The sequence below is a fragment of the Macrotis lagotis genome, chromosome 1 (assembly GCF_037893015.1).
Source record: "Macrotis lagotis isolate mMagLag1 chromosome 1, bilby.v1.9.chrom.fasta, whole genome shotgun sequence".
NCBI lineage: Eukaryota > Metazoa > Chordata > Mammalia > Peramelemorphia > Peramelidae > Macrotis > Macrotis lagotis.
Window position 1 is genome coordinate 512,294,369 of NC_133658.1, and position 24,286 is coordinate 512,318,654.

General features: G+C 33.4%; 1 protein-coding gene across 1 annotated transcript in view; it reads left to right on the forward strand.

Moving 5' to 3' along the window:
* Nucleotides 1-24,286, forward strand: part of LOC141506931 (amine oxidase [flavin-containing] B) — a 126,912-nt gene that overhangs the window by 46,109 nt on the left and 56,517 nt on the right. The window contains exons 2-4 of the mRNA XM_074214143.1: nucleotides 4,086-4,180; nucleotides 6,279-6,416; nucleotides 23,969-24,073. Coding sequence (XP_074070244.1) covers nucleotides 4,086-4,180; nucleotides 6,279-6,416; nucleotides 23,969-24,073 — 338 coding nt within the window. The remainder of the gene's footprint in view (nucleotides 1-4,085; nucleotides 4,181-6,278; nucleotides 6,417-23,968; nucleotides 24,074-24,286) is intronic.

Consider the following 24,286-nt stretch of genomic DNA (forward strand, 5'->3'; position numbering starts at 1 on the left):
TTGACTCTGCCACTGATATGAGATATGTGGATACCCATAAGTTTCAGTTTAATTATATTTAAATTGGAGATAATTGCATTCCCCTAATTCAACAAAGATTTTGACAAAGAGGCTTTTTAAAGGACCTCCTCCCCTGACTTGTTACGTTCCATCTACCTATATATTTGTTATTCAGCTCTGTTATACAGCTTCTGTCTCTAATATTGTCTTCACATAGTAAAACCCAAATCATTGGACACTAAAATTTATGTGAATAACGAAGATTTATGGTTTATCTTGGGGTTTTTTTAATGGTAGGTAAGTATATTTTGATAATGTATAAGTATTCCTTTTGGGAAACAACTTTTTACTTTTCTTTAAGGAGAGATTTAAATATACCTTACTAGAGGAGAAGGGAAGACAATGAGTATTTATATAGTGCCTACAATGTCTCCAGCACCATGCTAAATGCTTTTCACAAATATTGAATCATTTGATTCTCAATACAACACTGAGAATTAGGTACTCTTATTATCCTTATTTGACAGCTTAGGAAACTGAGATAAACTAAGGTTAAATGTCTTGCTCAGGGTCTCATGGCTGGTGACTGGGTCGAGATTTCAACTCACATCTTTTTGCTTCCAGGCCTAGTGCTCTATCCTAGAGCAATCAATGATTCAATCCACAAGCAATTATTAGCAAGTTCTAAACACTGTCTTATGTAATAGGAAGTCAAAAATGAAATTCTGGGAGATTACTAATGTATCATGGGTAAGATGTATATTTTTTACATAAACAAATAGATGCAGGTAGATAAAAGATTATTTGGAAAGAATTATCTGGAGGATCAGGAAGAACTTCCTGAAGTTAAATCTTGAAAAACTAATTAGAAATTAGAAGAGAAATAAGGGAATAAGAAAGAATGGAAGCATGTAAATAGACAATGTAATATACTCTATGATTACACTAATAAGGGAAATTTGACTGGGTTACAGTATATGATGGAAAGTTGTGTATAATAAGGTTAAAAATTTAGGTTGGAGCCAGATTGTGAATGATTTTAATTCCCTACAGAGAAGATGATATTTGTTCCTGTTGTCATAAGGAATAACTGCAGTTTGTTAAGTAGAAGAGTGACATATAATCAGACAGGAAAATCATTTTGACATTGATATAAAGAGATTTGAGTAGAGTGAGCCTTGAGTCAAGATAACAACTTAGGAGGTTATTTTCTTTTTTATTGTTATATTTTGTTTTTTCCCAATTAAGCATTAAGACAGTTTTTAAGGACAAATAAGTAAAAGAACAATTGTTGGAGGGAATGTGGAATGACAGGCACAGTTGATGGACTTGAGAAGTGGTCCAGCTCATCTCAAAAGCAATTTGGAACTATTCATAAAAAGTAGCTAAAAAGTGATATGTCTGCTAGGCATATACTTCAAAAAGAAAATACGTACAAAAATATTAATTAAATTTCTTTTTGTAGTGGTAAGAAACAGAAAATAATGTGGGTATCTATGTATGAACAAATTATGCTATATTGATGTAATGGAATACCTTTTCCATAAGATATAAGTAAAGGTCTATATTTAGAGAAATATGAAATGACTTTTATAACCTGATTCAGAATGAAGTGGACAAAACAAGGAAAACAAAGACTACAACACTGTAAAAATAAAAAAAAATTAAAATTTTTTTTAAGACATGAACACTGACTAAGCAATTCTCTAAAGAACTAATGTAGCATGCTTCAGGGGGAAAGGATGAAGCAAACCTATTCAAACCTGACCAATTTGTGTATATGTGTGTGTGTGTGTGTGTGTGTGTGTGTGTGTGTGTGTGTGTGTTATAAGGGAGGATTTTTTTAAAGGGGGAGATAAGGGAGGGAGCATAAAGGGGCTCATGATTTTGATACCCCCAAAAGGATAGGAAAGAAATTTCAGTGAAGCATTTAAAAGTATACTCACTTTTAAATTCAGAGGAAAATAGATGAGTTGAACATCTTTGAAATAATGTATTAAATGATCTACTTTTTAAAAAGAAATAGTGGTGATTTACTGTTTTTTATGTAATCTTTTTTGTTGTACTTCTTTTACATAGAAATGTTCAGTTCTGTATTTCAAATTCAGAATAACAATTTTTAAAGAGCAGTGAGGAGGTTATTCTGGACTTATTCATTGTGTTGCTGTTACCAGAGAGAATGTTTATTGGTAACAGAGTTATACCATTGTATATTCATGCCATATTATTTGCTCACCTGAAAAGATAATATGTAGAACTTCACTGAATCGTAAAGTTGTTTTGTTTTGTTTTTAATTTAAGAGCCCTGACTCAGAGATGAATTGGTAAACCTTAAGCCAATAATCCAGCTACCTCTCTCCTAAATTTTCTTATTCACATACTCATTTTCATTTTTGTATATTCAACCTCCACAGGTGTTGTGGGGAGACCTAGTTCAGATCTTCTTTTTGGCACCCACTTCTCTATAATGGGTTCTAGACTTTATTTTATTTAAATTATCTAAGCCTAAGGTCAGAGTAAATAGAATGAGCAAGTAAACAGAAAAACAAAGGAGACAGACCAGACCTGTTTCCAAAAGGAAAAGTACAGCTCTAAACAATTTGCTTTTTTAAAAAAAAAACAACAACCAGCAGAAACTCCTGGAACTAGTTAGCTAATTTATATTTTCATTTAATCTTTGAAAGACCCTCTAATTTTTACACTAAGTAAAGAATAATATCTAACCAGATAAAGCTCAAAAAAATATGAATTAGAAACAAGTGGATCAAAAGAAATTGAAAAGTGCATGTTTTAATTGCTATTCTTCATAGTGAGAAAGTGTGAAGTTAGATGGCAAAATCAATGATGAAAGTGGAAATGTTTTTCTATGGGAATGCTTTAGATTTTTTTCCCTCTTGTTATCTGGTTTTTCTCAGTACTGGGGCCTCAGATTCTTCAAATTGTACTTCCTATAGAAGACAATAGAGGTTATTTTCTTTTACTATGACTAACAAATTTGTTACTCAACTATTTTTTAATTTATTAGTTCAATAACTAACTAATAATCATTTCATTTCATTGTATTGTATTGTAGCAAAATATTTGAGAGCTCTTTAGGTTGCCTTTCTACTATTGTAAGGGGGTTTGGGACCTCTCATTTACAATCTACTTTGTTTAAACCCTCTCAGAATATTGTTTTCAAGATGTGTTTTTCCAAATTATGGGACTATTAATAGAATTTACAAATTAAATAAAATGAATTTTATTAAACAAAAAATTCATTAAAACTATGCCTTAAAAGTCTCACTCAAGATTATAAAAAATAAAAAAGTTAGTGTGTTCCCTCAGGAGGATAGATTACAGAAGTCAGGAAAGAGGTATTTGGGGGATTAGAGCTAAAGTTTTAATGTAGATTATATTGAGCAATATGATGAGATGAGCTTTGTAACATTTTTATTAGTATTGTCCATTTATAGTTTACAAAAATATCAACCTAATAACAAGTCCTATTTGCTTTTATGATAGCAAAGATCCAGTCTTCCTGGGTCTTTGTACATGTGCACAGACTCCCACCCTCACAAGGTAACATCAAATATTTTTGTATCTATATTCTTTAGAGATAAACATTAATGTAATATATATTATCCTATTATCTTTATTTTATAAATTCTTTATATTCATGTAGAATATATACATACTTTTTAAATTTATATATTTGTGATAGACTAATATAATATATGTATAAGTAAAATACATATATTGCCAAAATCATTGTCTAGTTTTGAATGTAACTCTGGGTCTGGTCAGCACGTTTCTTAGAACAATAACCTTGGATTCAGCTAAACTTTAATTTTTAGAGTCAGGTTCAGGATTGTACAATTAATTCTTTATCAGATGTGAAATGTTTCTTGGTTTTTTCATTATTAGAACTATTCATTCACTTAGTGAACTGTTTAGTTTCATGTGGTTCAGAAGTTTTAGCACCAACAGATTCATTACTAAGTATGATATGGAAAGGATTGGGAAATCATGGCAATATACTCTAGAATAATTGAGGAATTTTAGAATATTTTGATCTGATGATTCTGTTTTCATTTCTCATTCAGGTATGGCTGCAGCCAAGTTGCTTCATGAGTCTGGGCAGAGTGTTGTTGTGCTGGAAGCCCAAGATCGAGTAGGTGGAAGAACATTTACTGTAAGGGTAAGTATTTGGTTTTTGAGATGGACAGGTTAGAAAAGGACTTTTCCCCACCACAGTTGAAAAGTTATAATATAGTTTACATTTTTTTAGTCAGCTCTAATGATTTTTATCCAAGATTTGTTGGTTCTTTAGACTAAGGCAGTTCCAGGGTTTCCAATAATTCAAGGAAGAATTCATATTTTAAAACCTATCTTTGATCATGATACTTCCTGACTCAATAACCTTCCTTGCCTTTTCATTTACCAGCTTGTACAATTAAAACACCTTAGTTTGACATTCAATTCCTTCCACAATTTACTCCTAACCTACATGTTCAACCATATGTCCCAGTCAATCTATATTCTCCATCATTTCCTAAATGTGATATTGTGCTTATCCACTTCCATATCTTTACTTGGGTAATTCTTTCCTTCATGAATACCTTTTTCTGCTTATGAAACTCTTACCCAAGCTAAACCAAAGCATTTATCTTACCTGGGCTAAATTCTAACTTCTATGGTCCCTCAAAACAATAGCTACTCCTGAGCCTTTTCTCCTTTGAATGCAAGTAGTTCTTCATTTAGATCACTTCTTTGCATTTCCCATGCCTAAATTGGATTTTTTTAGTGCATTTCTGTCCATCAAATTCTACCAATCTTCATGTGATATGTTCTTTGTCAATTAATCAACAATTATGTATTAAATGCTTATTCTGTTCCCACTGGTATTAGACACTGATGATGCAAGTGCAAAGATTGAAACCTGCCTGCTTGCAATGAGCTTGTTTTCAAGCATTCTCTCAACTTCCCTGATAAAAGCAATGTCTCTCTACCCTTTGAAATCTCATAGTAGTATTTTAACCATTTTATTGAATAATCTCATTTTACTTTTTGATTTGTTTATTTACATTTTAAAAATCAAGTCTATTGATTTTAAGTTTATTGAAGATAGAAACATATTTTAGATGTATTTGCATTCCTCATCACACCTAATATGGTGCTTTGCACAAAGCAGATAACTTAAACATTTGTTAAATAAGTATTGAATAAATGAAAAATTTAGAGAATATTTAGTCCAGCTTCCTCCATCTAATTGCAGAAATACCTTTTACAGCAGCTCAGGCAAATGGTGACCCAACCTCTTCTTGGACAATACTTAAAGAGGAAGCATACATACGCTCTTGTTAAGGTCACCCTTATTATAGTTGATCTGTTCTGTTATTCTATAGTATTTGAGTCAAAATCAGTATCAAATTTCAAACCATTAAGGATGAGGAGGATTTTTAAAAAGCTAAATTATAATCTGCTAATTATATTTTTATTTTAAATATATTATTGGCTAATTATATTGGTTCTTATAAGTTAAATATAATCATGAGTTGTGATTTATAATACTTGTAAATTCCCTGTCCAACTATGACCTTCCAAATGATAAATTAGCAAACAAAACTTTGAGTGATTTGAATTTTAGTGATTGAAGAATTGATTGAAGAGAATTCATAACATTTCTTGTCTTATTTTAAAAGTCAGTATTCCAGATTCAGTATATAGCTACCCCCCGCTATAAAAGAGTAAATACTCTAGATCATGTAATTCATTTTAAGCAATCTTCTTTTATCCATCTATTGGTTGTCTAAGTAAGATAACAGCTTATCTCATATATATATATATATATATATATAATATTAGTATTTTATATATAATACACATACATATATAATACTTTATCTCATATATATTAGTATTTTATATAATAGATATACATGTGCATGTATTTTTAGATTTATAATAAAGATTTTGTATATATACAATTGTTTATGTCTTTTCATTGCATATTTATATATTTATGTATTTCATTTATTTATATATATATAGAGAGAGAGAGAGCATTTGGTTTTAGTAAGAAACAGCAAAAAATATAACTGTTTGATGATATTGCAGATTTTCAAATAAATATGAACAGAAAAAAGTAGACACATTAGCCCAAAGTATTTCACAGATGAACTCAAGGTAAAACTAAATAGGGTAAAGTGTTAAATCTCAGTTTGCTGATTAATTTCCTTTATTTGTTATTTTCAATAATATATCTTTTTATCTCTTTTTTTTAATTGGAAAACCAGAATAAACATGTTAAATACGTAGACCTTGGAGGATCCTATGTTGGACCAACCCAGAACCGTATATTGAGGTTAGCTAAAGAACTGGGATTAGAGACCTACAAAGTGAATGAAGTAGAGCGTCTCATCCACCATGTTAAGGTAAGCTCAGGCCCACCTCTGAGAGAGTCTAAACCTTCTACACAGTTGTTTCTACTTACAGGGACCATATGATGTTCCCTGGTATTCTTCTCTATCTCTGTATCACTTAAGTACATTTTTTTTTTAGGTTTTTGCAAGGCAGATGGGGTTAAGTGGCTTGCCTAAGGCCACACAGCTAGGTAATTATTAAGTGTCTGAGACCGGATTTGAATCCAGGTACTCCTGACTCCAAGGCTGGTGCTTTATCCACTATGCCACCTAGCTGCCCCTACTTAAGTACATTTTAAAATTTCATTTCATTCATATTTCATAGGGGGAATTGGATGAGGTCTTGACCCTTTAGAGAGAAGACATCAGTTTCGAGTCAGTGCTACTTAATAAAAGTATTATTTAACCAAATAATAGTTGAAAAATCTCAGAAGTGTTTGGAATTCAATTTGTTCATTTTCTTCCATTTTATAACATCTGTATTGTAGAGTGTAATATTTTTTTTAAAAAAGCTGGCTGAGGGGCGGCTAGGTGGAACACTGAATAGAGCACCGGCCTTGGAGTCAGGAGTACCTGGGTTCAAATCCGGTCTCAGACATTTAATAATTACCTAGCTGTGTGGCCTTGGGCAAGCCACTTAACCCCATTGCCTTGAAAAAAATCTAAAAAAAAAAAGCTGGCTGAAAGTATCGCAATAGTTTGCCCAAGAATTTATATTTCAAAGATACAAGAGAGATTATTTTAAATATCACCACATTTAGTGGACAATATTAGCAAGTAGACCAAATATCATAACATGCATAAGAAATAATTTAGTAAGATAGGAAATAAAAAACAACCATAAATGATGTTAATATTTCCTAAATTCTAAATAAATATATTATTTCATTTTCAGATTTATATTTTTATAAACATTTGAACTCTGCTATATTTATCCAGCAGCAACATATAATTATCATTTTTTTTAAAAAAGTTCAACATTGTAGCATAATAGAAATAGTCAGGCAGTCAGAAGAAGACCTTTATTCAAATCCCTCTCTGACACACTGGGCATTCAGTTTCTTCATATAAAAAATGAGAGTATAAGATATATGATAAACATAATCACTTTCTGCTATAGATTATGGTTGAGAACTGAGTACATGAATCATGAGAGTCACTTAAACATCAATCACTGCCTCCCATTAAAAATATATAATTAACTGTCCTCTCTGATTTTTAAGCCCCCTTGTTTAGATTTGATTATAATTTTTCCTAGTTTATGGTCTTTTGCCTTACCCAGGATGTTTTTCTCAAATATTATTTATAAAAAAAGAAGTGAAAGTAGATTACATATTCTTGGCAAAAGGCAATGAATTTGCAAATGGTCTGTTACTTTAATTTATTTGTAAAAAATATACATTGCATGATCTTTTTCTTACTACTTAGTGCAACTTATTACTCTTATTAAATGAAAAATTGACTATAGTAACTAACTGACTATAACAGTGATATTCTAACTGGAATTTGTTTTGGGAGTTAAGAGGCATACCAGGGTTATGATGTAAAAAATACCGTCCTGATCATTGGTCTGGCACTATCTGGAGCTGAAAGAGCTCTTTGGACCCATAGCTTTATCATGGTTCTGCAATTTTCTGCCCTCTAAGTAAGGAAATTTGAAGCTTTAGTTGAGTGTTTTGGGTTTTTTTTAATCTCCATTTCAGAAGAACAATTTATTTGGTAGTTTGACTCCAACAATTTCTAAATATTAGTTTAACTATTGTCTATTTTTTGTCAGCAGATATATATATGATAATAAATATTTTTATATTTGCAAGAGCTTTCAAAAATTGAACATTTGGTCTGGAATTCTTGATGTTCCCACCTTACTCCTTCTCTTTCCTCCTCCATACTACTTCATTTCTCTCTTTCTTGAGAGTGAAATACATTTCTGTTAACAGGATTCATCTCTGGAATCAGTTGCAAAGTTTGAGTGCTTCCAAGTTCTCTTTTTACCTTACAACTGTAGTAGAAAACCCAGGTCTGTTTATATGGAAGAAATTGAGTCATTGCTTTGTAGAATCTGCCCAGTGTCTTTCTGTCCAGTGTTCTCTTCCAAATAAATTGCTTTTTAGTGAAAACCATCTGGGATGGTTTTATGTAAATATTTGTGGAAAGATTTACATGTACATGTTTGTGCCCTCTGAAACTTAAAATGCTTTATGAATAAATTCAATAACAGAGAACGTGTATTAAAAGCAAAGATAACAATAAAATCTGCTATCTCTTACTTTTTTCCTCCCCCTTTCATACTAAATAATTATATGATATTTTGGTCTCTTAAAAATGACTGAGAATCCCAAAGAATTTTGTTTGCTATATCTATCAATATTTATCATATTTAAAAATTAAAATATCTTAATTTCTTTGGAAAACAATTTGGACTTCATAGACTCCCTGAAAGGATCTCAGGAACTGCTGAGACCCTATTCTTTCCTTGGACTCATAGGAGTCAGAGACTCCTAATGGTACCCAGATCACACTTTGAAAAAGACTGATTTAACTTAAGCAACTTGACTGATCTCTTAAATAGTGAAGATTTTGCATTTAAGTAATTACTAGTTTTAGCAAGAAATATTTGAAAAATTTTTCATATAATAAGGATTCAAACTATTAATTTCCTCTAGTTTTAAGGCCATATTGCATATTTTAGTAAGAGATTTAATGAAAATCTGGTATACCAGGAAGTTGGGGACTCTTGAGGTGGACAATGCTTACAGAACACTTTAAAAGAAAAACATAGCAAATATTTAGTAAGCACCTATGAACCCTGTATGTTATAAATATTCTCTCATTTGATTTCTATAATAACTCTTTATATAGGTCCCATTATTATCCCCAATTTAAAGTTGAGGAAACTGAAGAGTCAGAAGTTAAGTGATTTGCCAAGTATCTGAGGTCAAATTTGAACTCAGATCTTCTTGGCTCCAGGTCTACTGAACCACCAAGCTGTTTCATAGAGAGAATGGAAGATACTCAAGAAGGGGAAATTATAGACCAGCTCATTGTTGGATAATTATCTAACTAAAAGAATTCTGTCCACAAAAATTAAATACCACACATGTTAACTTTGTACCATCTGGTGACATATTGGATTGTACTGGAATCTGTGCTGTATTATGCTATTGAGATTACCTCCTGAGGTATGAGAAATATTTATTATTATACCTAAAAAATTGCAATACACTTTTCCTGTGACAAACATACCCCCCCCCCCCAAGTTGTCAGACTATGATCTCTTTTGGAAATATTCATGATTCTCCAGGGTGTCATTCATTTCTAGTACTACTATATATTCAACTCTTGTTAACATGTAGTTTTTTTAAAGATTTTTTTCATGAATAAAACATCACAACTTAATTAAGATTTAATTTTCAGTGTGGTTAAACAATGATTTTCACTTGAAGCACTATAATCTAGGAGGCGTTTTCTTCATTTCTCTGATGCCAATGATTCATCACTTACTGCTGAACAATATGATCTATTGAGACTGAATCTGATTTAGAAAACATCAGTTGTTCCCCAAATGATAGGCATCCATCTCTGTAATTTCCAATTCTTTGCCATCACAAAGAGAGTTTTTATAAACTTTTTTTTCTTTTCCTCTTTCCTTAATCATCTTTGGAAATAGATCTAAGAGCGATAAGATGCTCTACAACCAGAGAAAGAACTGATAAATAGAAGTATGTATAAATTAATTATATAAGTGTATATATATTTGTGTGTATGTGTGTGTGTGTGTATATATATGTATTATATATACATATATATGTGTGTATGTATATTTGTGTCTAATAGTAACCATCTTTAGGGTGAAGACAGGGAGGGAAGGGGGAAAAAAGAAATGTACACGATAACTATTATATATTTCAAAAGGATAACAAATTGTATCTCATGAATTTATAATTTCATGTGTAATCATCTTTTTTAAAATGCTATGTTATAGAAATGTTTATTTCAGTCTACAAATTAAAAATAAAATTTTTAAAATCAACAATTTCAGGTAGCACAATTTATAGTACAGTCATCCGTTAAAGTAAAATCCCTTTTCTTTTTCAGGTGATAATGTTACTGCTCTTTCATTCAGTTTTTGTAGGTGGACTGTAATAATTGGGAGGACCTAGGTTATTAACAAATGAAACTCCTGTGTTTAAGAAGCTTTATACCAATCCAAAACAGAGTGGGTTAGCATAAATTCCCTTATGCACAAAGGAAGAACTGCTTGCAATTTATCAAGAGATAGGAATAGGGGCGGCTAGGTGGCATAGTGGATAAAGCACCGGCCTTGGAGTCAGGAGTACCTGGGTTCAAATCCGATCTCAGACACTTAATAATTACCTAGCTGTGTGGCCTTGGGCAAGCCACTTAACCCCATTTGCCTTGCAAAAAAAAACCTAAAAAGAATGGTTTAGCTCCAAAATCAACAGGATAATCAATAGCATTGGTTTGTACCTAGTCTCTAGTGATGGATAATTATTGCTAAATTTTCACATGTTTACACTCTCAGAGTTAGATAATAGGATGACATAGGTCATCTAGTTTAACCCATACCTGACCAAGAATCTGTTTTACAATATTCCTAACAAGTAATTATCCAGCCTTCCTTTGAAATTCTACTGTGAGGGGGGAACCCACTACCAGCTGGAGCAATGCATTCCATTTTTGAGTACTGTAATTGTTAAGAAGTTTATCATTATTGGAGCCTAAATCTTTCTCTTTCTAATTTCCACCAATTATTTCCAGTTCTGTCTTTGAGGTTAAGCAGAACAAGGTTAAATCCATTACCACATGACAATCCTTTAGAGGCTTGAAATCAGCTCTCATAATCCTCATGTAAGTTTTTCTTTTCTAGGCCTAAACATTTCTACTTCCTCCCATGGCATGTTTTCCAGTCTTCACACTGGATTGGTCTCCTCAGAAAATTTTCCATCTTGCAAATATCCTTCTTAAATTGAGTTCCTAGAAGAGAACACAATATTCTACATGTGGTCTAATGGGGGGGGGAAGAGAGCAAAATAATTACTTATTTCATTTTCTCCACTGAAATTTGTTAATGTAGCCTTAGATAGCATTAGTTTTTGGCTGCCATGAATGAATGAATGAATGAATGAGAATTTGTTAAGGACATATTATGTGTGAATCATATATCACATTATTCATTCTTATTGAACCTACAATGCCACAGTGTTTACTTGGCACAGTATCTGATACAGAGTTGGCATTTAAATGACAGATTTGACTTTCAGTCCAGCCAAAACGCTTGAGATTTTTTTTTTGACCAAACTGTCATATTGTCTCCCAGTGTGGATGTCACATGCATAGTTTGATACATTGACTGTGGATTTGTTTACAGCAGCCAATGAACTTTCTTTTCTTGCATAGAGACTATCAGGACTTTAAAACCATACCATGTACATATGTAGTTTGAGTCAGTGGATGAGAGATGTATAAGCATACACTTCTGCATCAGTTCAGCCACTCACATCAAACACCTCCTCTCTGCCCAGGCTCCATTCTCCTCATCCTGCAAAATCATTGAACACCCTCTGCTAAAAAGTCTTGTTTTTCCAGTGTGGTAGGACAGCATGGTGTAGTGGGAGAAATGTAGGATGTGGAGTTTGGTGGATTGTTGCTGTTATTCAATCATTTCAGTCATGTCTGATTCTTCATGACCTCATTTGAGGTTTTCTTGGGCAGAGATAATGGATTGGTTTACCATTTCTTTCTTCAATTCATGTTACAAATAAAGAAATGAGGCAAACAGGGTTAAGTGACTTGCCCTGGGTTACACAATTAGTAAGTTTCTGAGGGTGGATTTCCATTCAGCTCTTCCTGACCCTAGGCTTGGTCCTACCTCACTGCCCCATTTATTAAGATGGAAGATACATATTAAAGAGACACAGGTAATTAATAATAATATTGATAGCTTTACATAGCCCATTAGAATCTGTAAAGTGCTTTACATATTTTATCTCCATTGATATTCATAACAACTCCTTGAGGTTATTGCTATTATAATCCTCATTTTACAAATCAGGATACTTGAGGGTAGGCAAGGTCAGATGACTTGCTTGGGGTCACACAGTAAATATAAGAGATGGAGCAGGGCAACCAATGAAGCAGGTTCTGCTTGAGGTACTTTGTTTGTTTGTTTTTCAGGGCAGTGGGATTAAGTGACTTGCCCAAGGTCACATAGCTAAGTAAGTATTAAGTGCCTATGGCTACTTTTGAACTCAGTTCCTCTTGATTCCAGGTCCATGCTCTATCCACTGAGCCACCTATCTGCCCCATTGTTGCTGTTCTGACTGGTAGTTAAATTCTCTATGAAGAAAGAATATTAATGATTATCCCTTAATAATGGCCACAAACTTGAAATCCATTGGGAAGCATTTTATATAAGGATATTTCAAAGTCAAGAATAGGAAAAGCTGTAGGGGTGGGTGGAGAGAATAATTTTACTTCCAGGACATTGAAACTTGACAGTTAAGAGTCCTTTCTCTTGCATTTGAAGAATGGAGATAAAATTGGATTAGACAAGTTGAAAAGAAAATATTTCAAGTAATTAAATTTGCAAGACAATGTAAAGACATAAAAGTCTTCTCTATTAAAACCACAAGATTGGCTAAAAATTAAACTTTAACAAGAAGTTTGAGACAGATGCCAACCCCCAATTCTGTTATTTCCTGGAGCCTGGCTCCAAAGTCCACATTGTATTTGCTTGTAATCAGTCCATTTTGTTTTAGTTTTTGCTTAGAATAATTGAAATCCATAGGAACAGGTTAGACAAATGCTTTTGTTTTACACAGTAACAGCTGTTTGATTCACATGAGCTTCACACATGCCATTTAGAGCTAATCTGGTACCAGGAAACATATCTGTCTGACACATTCAGGAGACTACAATTTCTGAGTTGGGCTTAATGATTCCCCTCACCACCAGCTTCCCATAGTGTCACTTGTTTTGTAGAAATAAATACATTTTCTGGCAATGACAAAGATTTCAGATTCAGTCACAATGATAAATTTAAACAGATTGATACAAGACATATCTTAAATTCAGGTAATTCTGAAAAACAATGAACAAAATCCTTTAGGACTTGCTAATGTGCAAAGTCATTTTATAGACTAATTGACTGAAATCACATCTACCTTGACTGAATGTGTAATAGACCTTCTGGAGGAGTCTGTAAATACTTATTGATTGCTCATAGAATCCAGTGTCTTATTTGGGAACCTTCTTCAAGATTCAATTCAGCTCAGTTTGAGTCAATTCATTTTTAAGTATCTTCTCTATTCAAATTGCTATGCTGGATACTAAGTAGGTAAGAATAGATAATATTTCTTTGACCCTGCCCTTAAAGATGACTAGATGAGTCAGAATAACTCCCAAGGAAAGCATTTCAAATTGAACAGGAGAAATAAACATAATAAAGAAATATACTCAACAAACATAGTGGGTGTATAGACTAAAATAATAATGAAAAAAATAGGGTAGAAGACCAGGTGATTTGGAATAGTATGCTGGAGGACAAAAGAATGGGGAAAATTCAGCTTCACAGGCCAATTGATAAATTAATTTTAGAAAATTGCTTTTGTTCTCCTGTTTAAACCTTGTGAAAAGCTGCTAGAATTTATCATTAGCTCTACCATAGGAGTAAGTACTAAGCTAGTAACCTTTATATTTTAGAAGATATGGTGTGCCAAGGAAAAGACAGGCTGACTCATCTCATGGAGATCTGTTTTTTTTCCAGTTGTCAGTGATTAAAGAGGATATTTTTTGAAATTTTGGCTAGGGATCTCAAATTGATGACATTTAACCATGAATTTAACAAAAGTTTCATGCCAAATTTGATTGCTATCAATTATGAGAAAACATCAGAGATTCATTCAGTGGCACACAAAATAGAGTCATATATCTTTACAGAGTCAACTTGAATGTCATCCCAGTGCTCAAGAGCCTTGGTTTAGAACCTCTTTTTATTAAATATGCCTTGGATTAAATAATAAAAAGGGGAATCCCAAACTTTTGTACTCCCTGTGATGATGGTCTAGTCTTAGGTTCAAAAAAATGTGAATAATTCACAGGGAAAAAACCTGACGACTCAAAAGTACTTAGGAACAAAAAAAAAGCTTATTATCTATTACTGTGGCAGAAACTCAGGGGAAAAAAAGAAATTAAAGGCAGTAAAGGCAGTTGGACATGATTGATCCCCTAAGGGAATTAGCAGCAGTAGCAGCAACACAGCTGCCATCTGGGGATAAGTAACATAAAGAGAGAGAGAGCAGTATAAAGAAGAGAAATTAAGAACAGTTGCAATGATTGCCCCTGGACTGATTCCCGAAGGAGATGAGCAGCTATCAAGGGAAAAGATCAGTTTTATATAGTGGAGCAGGAAAGGGGTCCAGAAAGAGTCAGAGAGGTGCTAGGGAGGGCCTCAGGTGCAGGTTCAGGTGCTTCATACTCTCCCCTTTGGGGAGGATGAGGGCAACCTCTGAACTTTTCAGCAAGATACTTCTGATGGGAGTCCCAGTCCCCTCCTTGATAAGATAACTTTTAAGTTTCTATAAAATAATTTTGAACAAAGGGTTAGAAGTATGGGCAAGCTTTGGGTAGTTTCTGTGAGATAAGTGAACAAAAGCAATGGTGATTAGTGTTAGTGTGTGACCAACTCGGAAAAAAAATCAAATAGGTTAACTCTTTGACTTGAATGGCATAGAGGGAATAGATTAATTAATTATAGAACATATTCCTCTAATTTTCCTATGCTACATCTGTACCCTTGAATTTCAGTAAACTTTCCCCATGGCCTGCATTCAGAATAAAAAGAAAAGAAATTTTAAAATTTGCCATTCATATGAATATAAGAAATAAAAAATCATTATATATATACATATATTAATCATTCATGAAGAAAATTTTATTCAGTACCACATACTTAGAATCATAAAGTTATTGTTTATTAGAACAAAATCAAATAAATAATCTTCTTAACAAGCTTCTCATACTCTTAAGAAGTATGTACACCCTGACTTGTATATTACTTGAAGAGTTACAAAGTATTTTATATTAACTCACTTAATCTTCAAAAAAATAGTAGACACAGGTATTATTACCATTTTACAAATGAATAAACTGAGACCTAGTTCAGTTGTTATTGGTTTTTTGGGGGTTTTTTTGGGTTTTTTTTAGGTTTTTACAAGGCAAACGGGGGTTAAGTGGCTTGCCCAAGGCCACACAGCTAGGTAATTATTAAGTGTCTTGAGGCCGGATTTGAGCCCAGGTACTCCTGACTCCAAGGCCGGTGCTTTATCCACTACGCCACCTAGCCGCCCCAGTTGTTATTGTTTAATCATTTTTCAGTCATATATGATCTTTTGTAACCATATTTGGGATTTTCTTGGCAAAAGTACTGGAGTGGTATGGCATTTTTGGGAGAGAAAATTGAGGCAGACAGCATTAAGTGACTTGCTTAGGATCACACAGCTCGTAAGTGTCTGATATTGGATTTGAACTCAGCTCTTCTTGACTCCAGGTCCTAGTACACTATCTACTACAGCATCTAGCTACTCCAGAGACCTAGAGAAATTGAGTAATTTGTCTGTGAATGTATAACTAATTAGCGTCAAAGACAGAATAAGTTCTATTATCTTCTGGCTTATTTTCTTCACTTTTCTTACTATCATTGCCATCAACATTCTGGTACTTTGAGGGATATTTTTTTTTCATTTGTACCCTTCATCTCATTGTATCAAATTGAAATTACAATTTATTGGGATCAAGATTCTTCACAAATGAGTTAAATCAAATTAGTCAAATAAGATATCAAATGCTTATTATATACACCAGGTCTTCAAAATCATTTTATTGGGCTGGAAGGGAACATTTACCCATGTAAAGAGTTTAAATATAATAAATATATTATACTTATTATTTATAAACAAAAGATATTTTGGAAATGGGTGGAGGTCACTGTCTGGTTGCTTGAGGAATCAGGAGAGGCCTCATGTATCAGAAAATACTTCTATCATGTAGCCAAGAGCCAGATTGTTATGGTCTTAAAATGGCCAAGTGAGGAGTTTTAATTTTTTCCAAGAGACAATAGAAGGATTTTGAGATTTGTGACCTGTGTTTAAAGAATAACACTTCTGGGAGTCATGTGGAGAATGGATTGGAGAGAGGAAAGAATTGAAACAAAATCAATTATGAAGTTATGACAATCATTCAACAAAGAAGTGATTAGGGTAGATTTAGGAGTAATGAAAAAATAAATAAATGAAAGAAATGTTCACATACAGTTCTGTTGCCCATTTATGGCTTTTCACTTATAAAAAGACTCTATTTCCCAACCATGTCTTTCCTCTTCCTTCAGAATTCTATTCATTATTCACTATTCACTAATTCCTGGAGGCTGTTTCTGACTAACCTCCCTCCCAACCTTCCAGTTGCTCCATTTCTTCCAACTCCATCCCTGTTTTTATCCTTCTTACCTTCCTCTTTAAGTTAGTACTAGTCTAAATAATTTTGAACTTGGTAGTTGATTGGTTTTGTTTCAGTCATCAAGACTCCTGGGATATTTATGCTGGTCCAGTTTAGCCCAGGCACCAGTCTAGCCATTGGCTCCTCAAGAACATCCATTAATATTCAGAGATTTGAAATGATTGACAGGGTGAAATTGGTGAACTGCAAAATTTCGGAGCATAACAACACAATAGAAGAGACTTCAGAGGTCCAGAATAGAAAGAGATGCTCTCAGAGCCAGACTGCCCACACCTAGGAGATTTGACCATCATGCAGTTCACCCAGGAATGCCTTACAAGTGAATAGATAGTGAAACAGATAAAGTAGTATCTTGAAAAAGTGCTCAAGCCAGTCATGCTTAATGTTTCCCTCCTTGGCTAGCTCTGCTCTGAACCCTCCAGATTTCATTGTCATGACTGTACTCCTACACTCTGCTTTTCTGCTACCATTTCTGTAGATCTTCTTTCATTAGAATGTCAGCTCTTGAAAGTTAGGAATATCCTTTTTTAATTGCATTTGTATTTCCAGAGTTTAGCACTCTGATATGTATGTGTGTGTGTGTGTGTGTGTGTGTGTGTGTGTGTGTGTGTGTGTGTGTAAAATAAGCTCTTAGTAAATGTAAACTTGTAGACTAAATTTTAAATGTTTGACGAGATTGGAGAATGTTGATAATTCTGTTGTTTCAATCATGTCTGATCTTCTTAACTCCATTTCTAATTTTCTTGGCAAAATACTGAAGTAATTTACCAATTTCCTTCTCCAGTTCATTTTACAGATGAAAAACTGAGGGGAAACAGGGTTAAGTGACTTGCCCAGAGTTATACACTTAGTAAGTTGTCTGAGGTCAAATCTGAACTTGGGAAGATGAATCTTCCTGATTTCCTAACCTCTATCCACTATTCCTAGAGATTGGAAAATACTTTTCTCTTTAGTGAGGCAGCCTTTAAACCTTGAAGACAAGTATCTATAGTCAGGGAGCATTAAGTCTACGTTCTTCTTCTTCTTGAGTATTAACTCATCTAAGTAGTCTGATTCATATTGGATCACTGAATTCAGAGATTCTGGGGGAGAAAGTGAGCACAGCAGACTCTCACTCAAATCCAATTCACATACATGTCATGGTATCACATCTTTCATGTCATAGTCTTCTTTGAGAACAAAAAAACAAACATTATCATCATTATCAGTCTGAGGAAGAAAGACTAGAGTCTTCTCCTATATACTTGATGATGGAAGTTAATTAAGATCTTGCCTAGATTCACCAGGTTGGGTATAGGGTGATAGGATGTCTTAGAGCCACAACAGTTTTTGGTAGGACACAATTTGCATCAGAGAAATTAGAATCCATGTTAATTTAAAATTTGATTCAATTCAATTCATTTCAGAGAGTTATTAAATATTAATTATGTGCAAAGTACTCTGACAAGCAGTGATCATATAAAAGCAAAAGTGACACTACCCTCAAGAAACTTAACATTTTGGGATGTATACAGTAAATAACATGTACAGAGATAAAGAAATAAAAGGCATGTATGAAGTAATGTTGCCATATGGGGGTAAAGAAGGAACTAACAAAAGGAAGAACTATGAAGAAATCCTAGGAAAAGGGAATAGAGAAGGGCAAGGAAAGCATTCCAGACATAAGGACAGCTTGGACAAAAGCTTGCAAAAAGGAGATGGAATGACATAATCAAGGGACAGCAGATAGGTCACTTTACTTGGAGTTTGTAATACAATCACCAGGGTGATTATAAGGATTATGATAACCTTCACAATAATAGGGACATTTAGAAGAAGACTGGATGTGTGGGCAATGAAAATATGAAATGTGTAATGCAAACACCAACCCACCCTAAATCTGCTTATTCTATGCAACTCGTTGCCCTTCCCAAAATGAAAAATAATGTGGAATCAAGGCTCTAATTATGCCACTGCCTGAATCACAGAGACTAATACAATAGTGCCTTTTTCAGTCATGAGTGTTCTTGGAGGTTGATCAGATTATATCTGATAGGTAGGGAAGGGTGAAATTTCCCAATAGAGATTTCAGTGCTACTAAAACAGGACATACAGGTTGTGGTCCATGGGGTCATCAAAAGTCATGATTGTTTAATTGAACAATAACAACAGTCAAAACAAATATAATGGATCAAAAGCAATAGATAAAAAGAGCTGGGTTTAATTTCTACCTCTCATAGATGCTGTCTCTATAACCATAGGCAAGTTATTTAATATCTCAGTAACCTAGGCAACTCTTTCAGCCTAAGAGTTGTAAGGAGGTGATGTACCTATTAAATGACTGGAGCAATTAATTATTTTTTAAAGACTATATGATGATCCAAAAACATAGTTGTTAACTTTAGGAGAAAACTCAGTAGTTTAAAGGGGAAAAAATAAGGATGGATGCACTAAAATGATCATTTTAATCCCCTGATTCCTGAGTTTACCTTCTCTCCCCAAATCAATAAACCTCTAACTCCATCAAAGCAGATTCATATGGTTGTTTATCTTATAGATCAGGGACTCAAATACAGTCAGACGAGAACAACTGAACTCCAGAAACCTGTGTTAGAAGCATAACTGATTCAGATTAGGAGACAGTACAGTTGTTATGGATTAGTCAGGTTGTTTGGTAATGATTAAAGACAATAGTTCTGATTGTCAAAGCACTTGTAATTTAGAAATTATTTTAAAAATCCTTAGAACAGGTGAGCACCTACTATGACAAAAAAGACTTTTATTTTCTTTGCAACTTGAGATTGTTTTCTGAATATAAATTCTCAGCTACCCAATGACTGGAATGGCATGATACTCTGGATTTTTCCTTCATCCCTTTGTGAAAACGGGAATATTCAGCTAAATGAATTCCCCTTTGGTTACATATGAGACTTTGTGATATTTGTAGAAAGCATTAGTAGTCAGTCTTTGTGGTGTTTGTAGAAAGTAGTAGGAAATTGACAGTATGCTTAATGAAAAGAAATACAGTATATCAAAGTCCCGAACTGAGAAAAATTCAATATATGGATTTAAGAATGACCCTTGTTTGATTATTGCATTAATAAGCAATCATTCGTGTTTGAGGCATTATTTTCTTAAGACACTCCAGAAAATGTAGTTAAATTAAGTTTCAATTGTTGCTTGATGGTTTGAGGGGAAACTAAATTGTCATTTTTGATTTCTTTTTTACTAATTACAATGCATTACCAAGAAAGTCAACTGATTTGTATGTAAAAATTTTCTAAGCTTTGAATGATTTTATGGATATAGATAGATAAACACACATATAGAGAGGGAGAGAGAGAGAGAAACCAACACACATATGATGTTATTCTATCGTAAACCTATTACCTCCCTTTTAGGAAGGGACTAGTATGTTTTCTCATTTATCCTTTGGAATCATGGTTGGCCATCAATCAAAATCAGAATTCTTACAGCTTCCAAAGCAGTTTGTCTTTTTAGCATTGTTGCAGTTGTAGAAATCTTTCTCCTGGTTCTGCATATTTCACTCTATCAGTTTTTTTTCTTTTAAATATTCAAAATTGTTTGTTTTTGTAATGGTGATACTATGGTATAAATGTTCTGATTCTCCTCACTCTTCATCAGTTCATATATGTCTTTCTATGTCCTGATCTTTCCACATTCCATCCAGTATTCCTCACTTTCCTTTGTCTCAAGGTTATTTTAATTTGCATTCTCTAATCATTTGTAGCAGCATATTATTGATAACTTTAATTTCTTCTGAAAACTGTCTGTTCAAATCCTTTGACTATTTATCAAATGGACAATGACTCTTATTTTAACCAGTTTGGCCATCTCTACCCATCTCTAATTCATTTCTCCTTCATCAGCTGAGTTATCTGAAACTCCAGTGATGGGTTCAAGGACATGAGCTCAATGTTTGCAGCTGGAATTTATCTAGATTTACACTCTAAATAGAAATAAAGTCTCCTAGTTGGGTGAGGTTCACCCATCCCCAAGATCAAGGAGCATGTTCTTGGAGGATTTGCGCAATCTGATCTGTTAGCTTTGTCCTTCAGTTACTGGTGATTGATACACAGGGACTGGTCCCTGAATGAGGAAATAAAAGAAAAACCTTAATATTAATTTAATAATTGGTTTTAATATAAAGAAAAATAATTACTTCTCTCACTCTGCAATCTGGTTTCTGATATCATCTCTCAAAATCCTTTTTCCAAAGTTACCAACAAGCTAAACAATTTGTCAAAATTTTACAAAACCAAACAGTTGTCAAATATGATGATTTTTTTTTAACCTGTCTCCAATGTTCTTGGATATGTTACACTTGATACTTGATACTCTCCTCCTGGATAATCTCTCCTCTTTGGGTCTTCAAAATTGATCTCCTCATTCCTATTTATTCTTTTTCACTCTCCTTTGCTGGTTCATCATCCCAAGTCATGCCCCCTAATTGAAAGTATACTCCGAATTTGAGTTGGGGCTTCTCTCTATATTCTAGTGACTTCATCAACTCCCATATCGCTAGGCAGATGATTCTCAGGTCTATGCAAAGCCCAAGTTTTTCTCCTGAGCACTAGTGCCATATCTAAGGCTATATACATATATATATATATATATATATATATATATATATATATATATATATATATATCACTCTTGCCAATTTTTGTTAGGGGTGCCACCATCTTTCCAATAACCCTGATTTACAACTCTTAGAGTCATCCTTCATTTATCACTCTTCCTTATCCCATATATCTAACCAATTATCAAATTTTACCCCCTTTTTATTTATGTAATATTTCTCTCATTTGACCATTATCTCTTCCCTCAGAGATGCTGCTCTAGTTCAGATATTTACTTGAATTACCTGTCTTATGCTAAACTTCTTTGTTGTTGGTGTTGTAGCCATTGGAGTTAAATGACTTTCCCAGGGTCACATAGCTAGTAAGTATCAAGTATCTGAGGTCAGATTTGAACTGGCCTCAGTGCTCCTGACTCCAGAGCTGGTTCTCTGGCTACTATATCATCTAGCTTTCTCTATTGTCATAACCTTCTAATGGTTCTATGTATCTCAAGTCTCTCCTCACTATAGACCACATTCTGTCCAGTTGCCAAAAGGATTTTCCTTAAACATATCACTTCCCTTCTCAGCAAACTCCAATGACTCTTATTGCCTCTAAGACAAAAGAGAAGTGTTCCAGCCTCACAATGCATTCTTCTTCTTCTTACACTCTACCATCCAACCAAACTGTTTCTCCACCTCTTGTTGCCATGCCTTTGTCCTAAATTCATTCTCTGTCTTTTGAATAGACTTTCCCCATCCTTTCTTCAACACTTATTTCAAATAGATTCTTAATCATTCCTACTCCCACCAGCCTACAGTGCCCTCCCTTCCTGAACAACTTGCATTTATTTTACATATATTGATATATGTGCATGTCTCCCAGTAGACTATAAATTCTCCAGTGGAATGTAATTGTTTAATTTTTGTCTTTGCATTTCCAGGATCTAGCAGGTTGCTTGGCATAAGTAAATGTTTAATAAATGCTTATTTATAGATTGATTATTCCATGAGAATTTCTGATTTTTAAAATTATTTTGCAACAAACTAGTCTTCTTCCTTCTCCTTTTCCTGGGTCTTTGAGGAAATAAAAACCTGTGAATCACATTTGAGGGAATGGCTAATCAATAAGTTAGGAATCTGTTAATTTCTCTCCATTTCCACATTAGCTTGTGGTCCCAAATTGTGCTGAAAGAATACCTAGAGAAACTTATTTGGCAAGAAAATTTAATGTAAATCATCTCTATTGAAAAACACCAATAAACATTTCCACCTGGTTACAGAACACTTCCCTCCTCAAACAACCCAGAGAAGTAAATAACTATTATTTAACCCATTTTATAAAGAAGTGAAATTACTTGCCTAGCACTAAATTTTGGAGTTGTGAACTGATCCAACAATTCCAGCTTCACAATCTGGAACTATGCCAAAATGGTCATAAAATTGTGTTTTCACACATTCATGAATTTTTTTGAATATTGTAATAAGATCCATGTCTCTCAGGGCTGCACCCCCTTCTCCTGAATTCATTTACCCTAAAGAAAACAAAGTTGTTTTCTGCATCTCACCTATCTTTCTCCATTGACAAAGATTCCATTAAAAATTCCACTCAAATGGAATTAGGGACTGTCATGTGGCTATCTGAAGACACAAGTGTCACCTTACTTTGTACTGAGGACCAGAAGCATTTCCATATGAAGATGAGGAGAATTGTATAGATACCAAGTATCACTGCATGCTTATACATGCTTAATTAAGACTTGTTGATTGAAAAATAAAATAAAGTATTGTGTACATGTGAGCTACTGTTTATGTCAGATACCATGTTTCAGACAAGAATGAGATAGTGCAAAGATTTTCAGCCAAAAGACAAGAGATCAAAATTTCAGCCACTTATTACCCATGTATAAGCCACTTGGACAAACCTCTTAGTCTCTCTGAACCTCTGTTTCCTCATCTGTAAAATGAGGAACTTGAATTAAATAACCTTTCTTTCAGTTTGAAATTATAATTTGATCTAATGATCTTATGAGTTAAACATCTCTGATCTTGAGTCTTTTCTAGTTGCCTCACTTAGATAATTTTATTAATGCAGGAGTGTTTTTTATCCCTTTTTGTTAAAGTTTTCAAATCCCTTCTCAGAATAATGTTTTTAAATGCATAAAACATAATCCATAGGATTATGAAGGAAATCAATTACATTGAAATGCAATGATCCAGGATATTTTTTAAAAGTTCATAGACCACGTGTAAAGAATTCTTATTTTAATTGATCATTTCTCTCATCAAGATGATGGATTGCAGTTATGTGCTGTGTTTTAAGACAAAACATTTACGACAAAACAGGCCAAATGTTACTTTTTTGAAAATATTTATTATAATGAAATTAATGTAAATATGTACAAAGGAATGAAAGATTATAGGAAATTTTGTAAAAAGTGATTTTTTTAAATCTTATGTGTTTCAGGGCAAAAGTTATCCATTCCGAGGTCCACTTCCTATGACATGGAACCCTATTGCATTCTTGGATCTTAATAATCTTTGGAGAACAATAGATAACATGGGAAAACAGGTATGAATGTATGAGCCTGAACAATCTTCTTTGATAAGATAATAATCTTCATGTTTAGTTTGTTAAAGGAAAACATACTTCCCCCCCAATTGTTAGAAAAAAGATTGCAGTTCAACTATATTGCTTTTTATGTTATTTTATTTCCATTCCATTTTTATGATGCTCAAAAAAGGAAAAATTTGATGCAAAATAACTATTATAAATAATAAATTT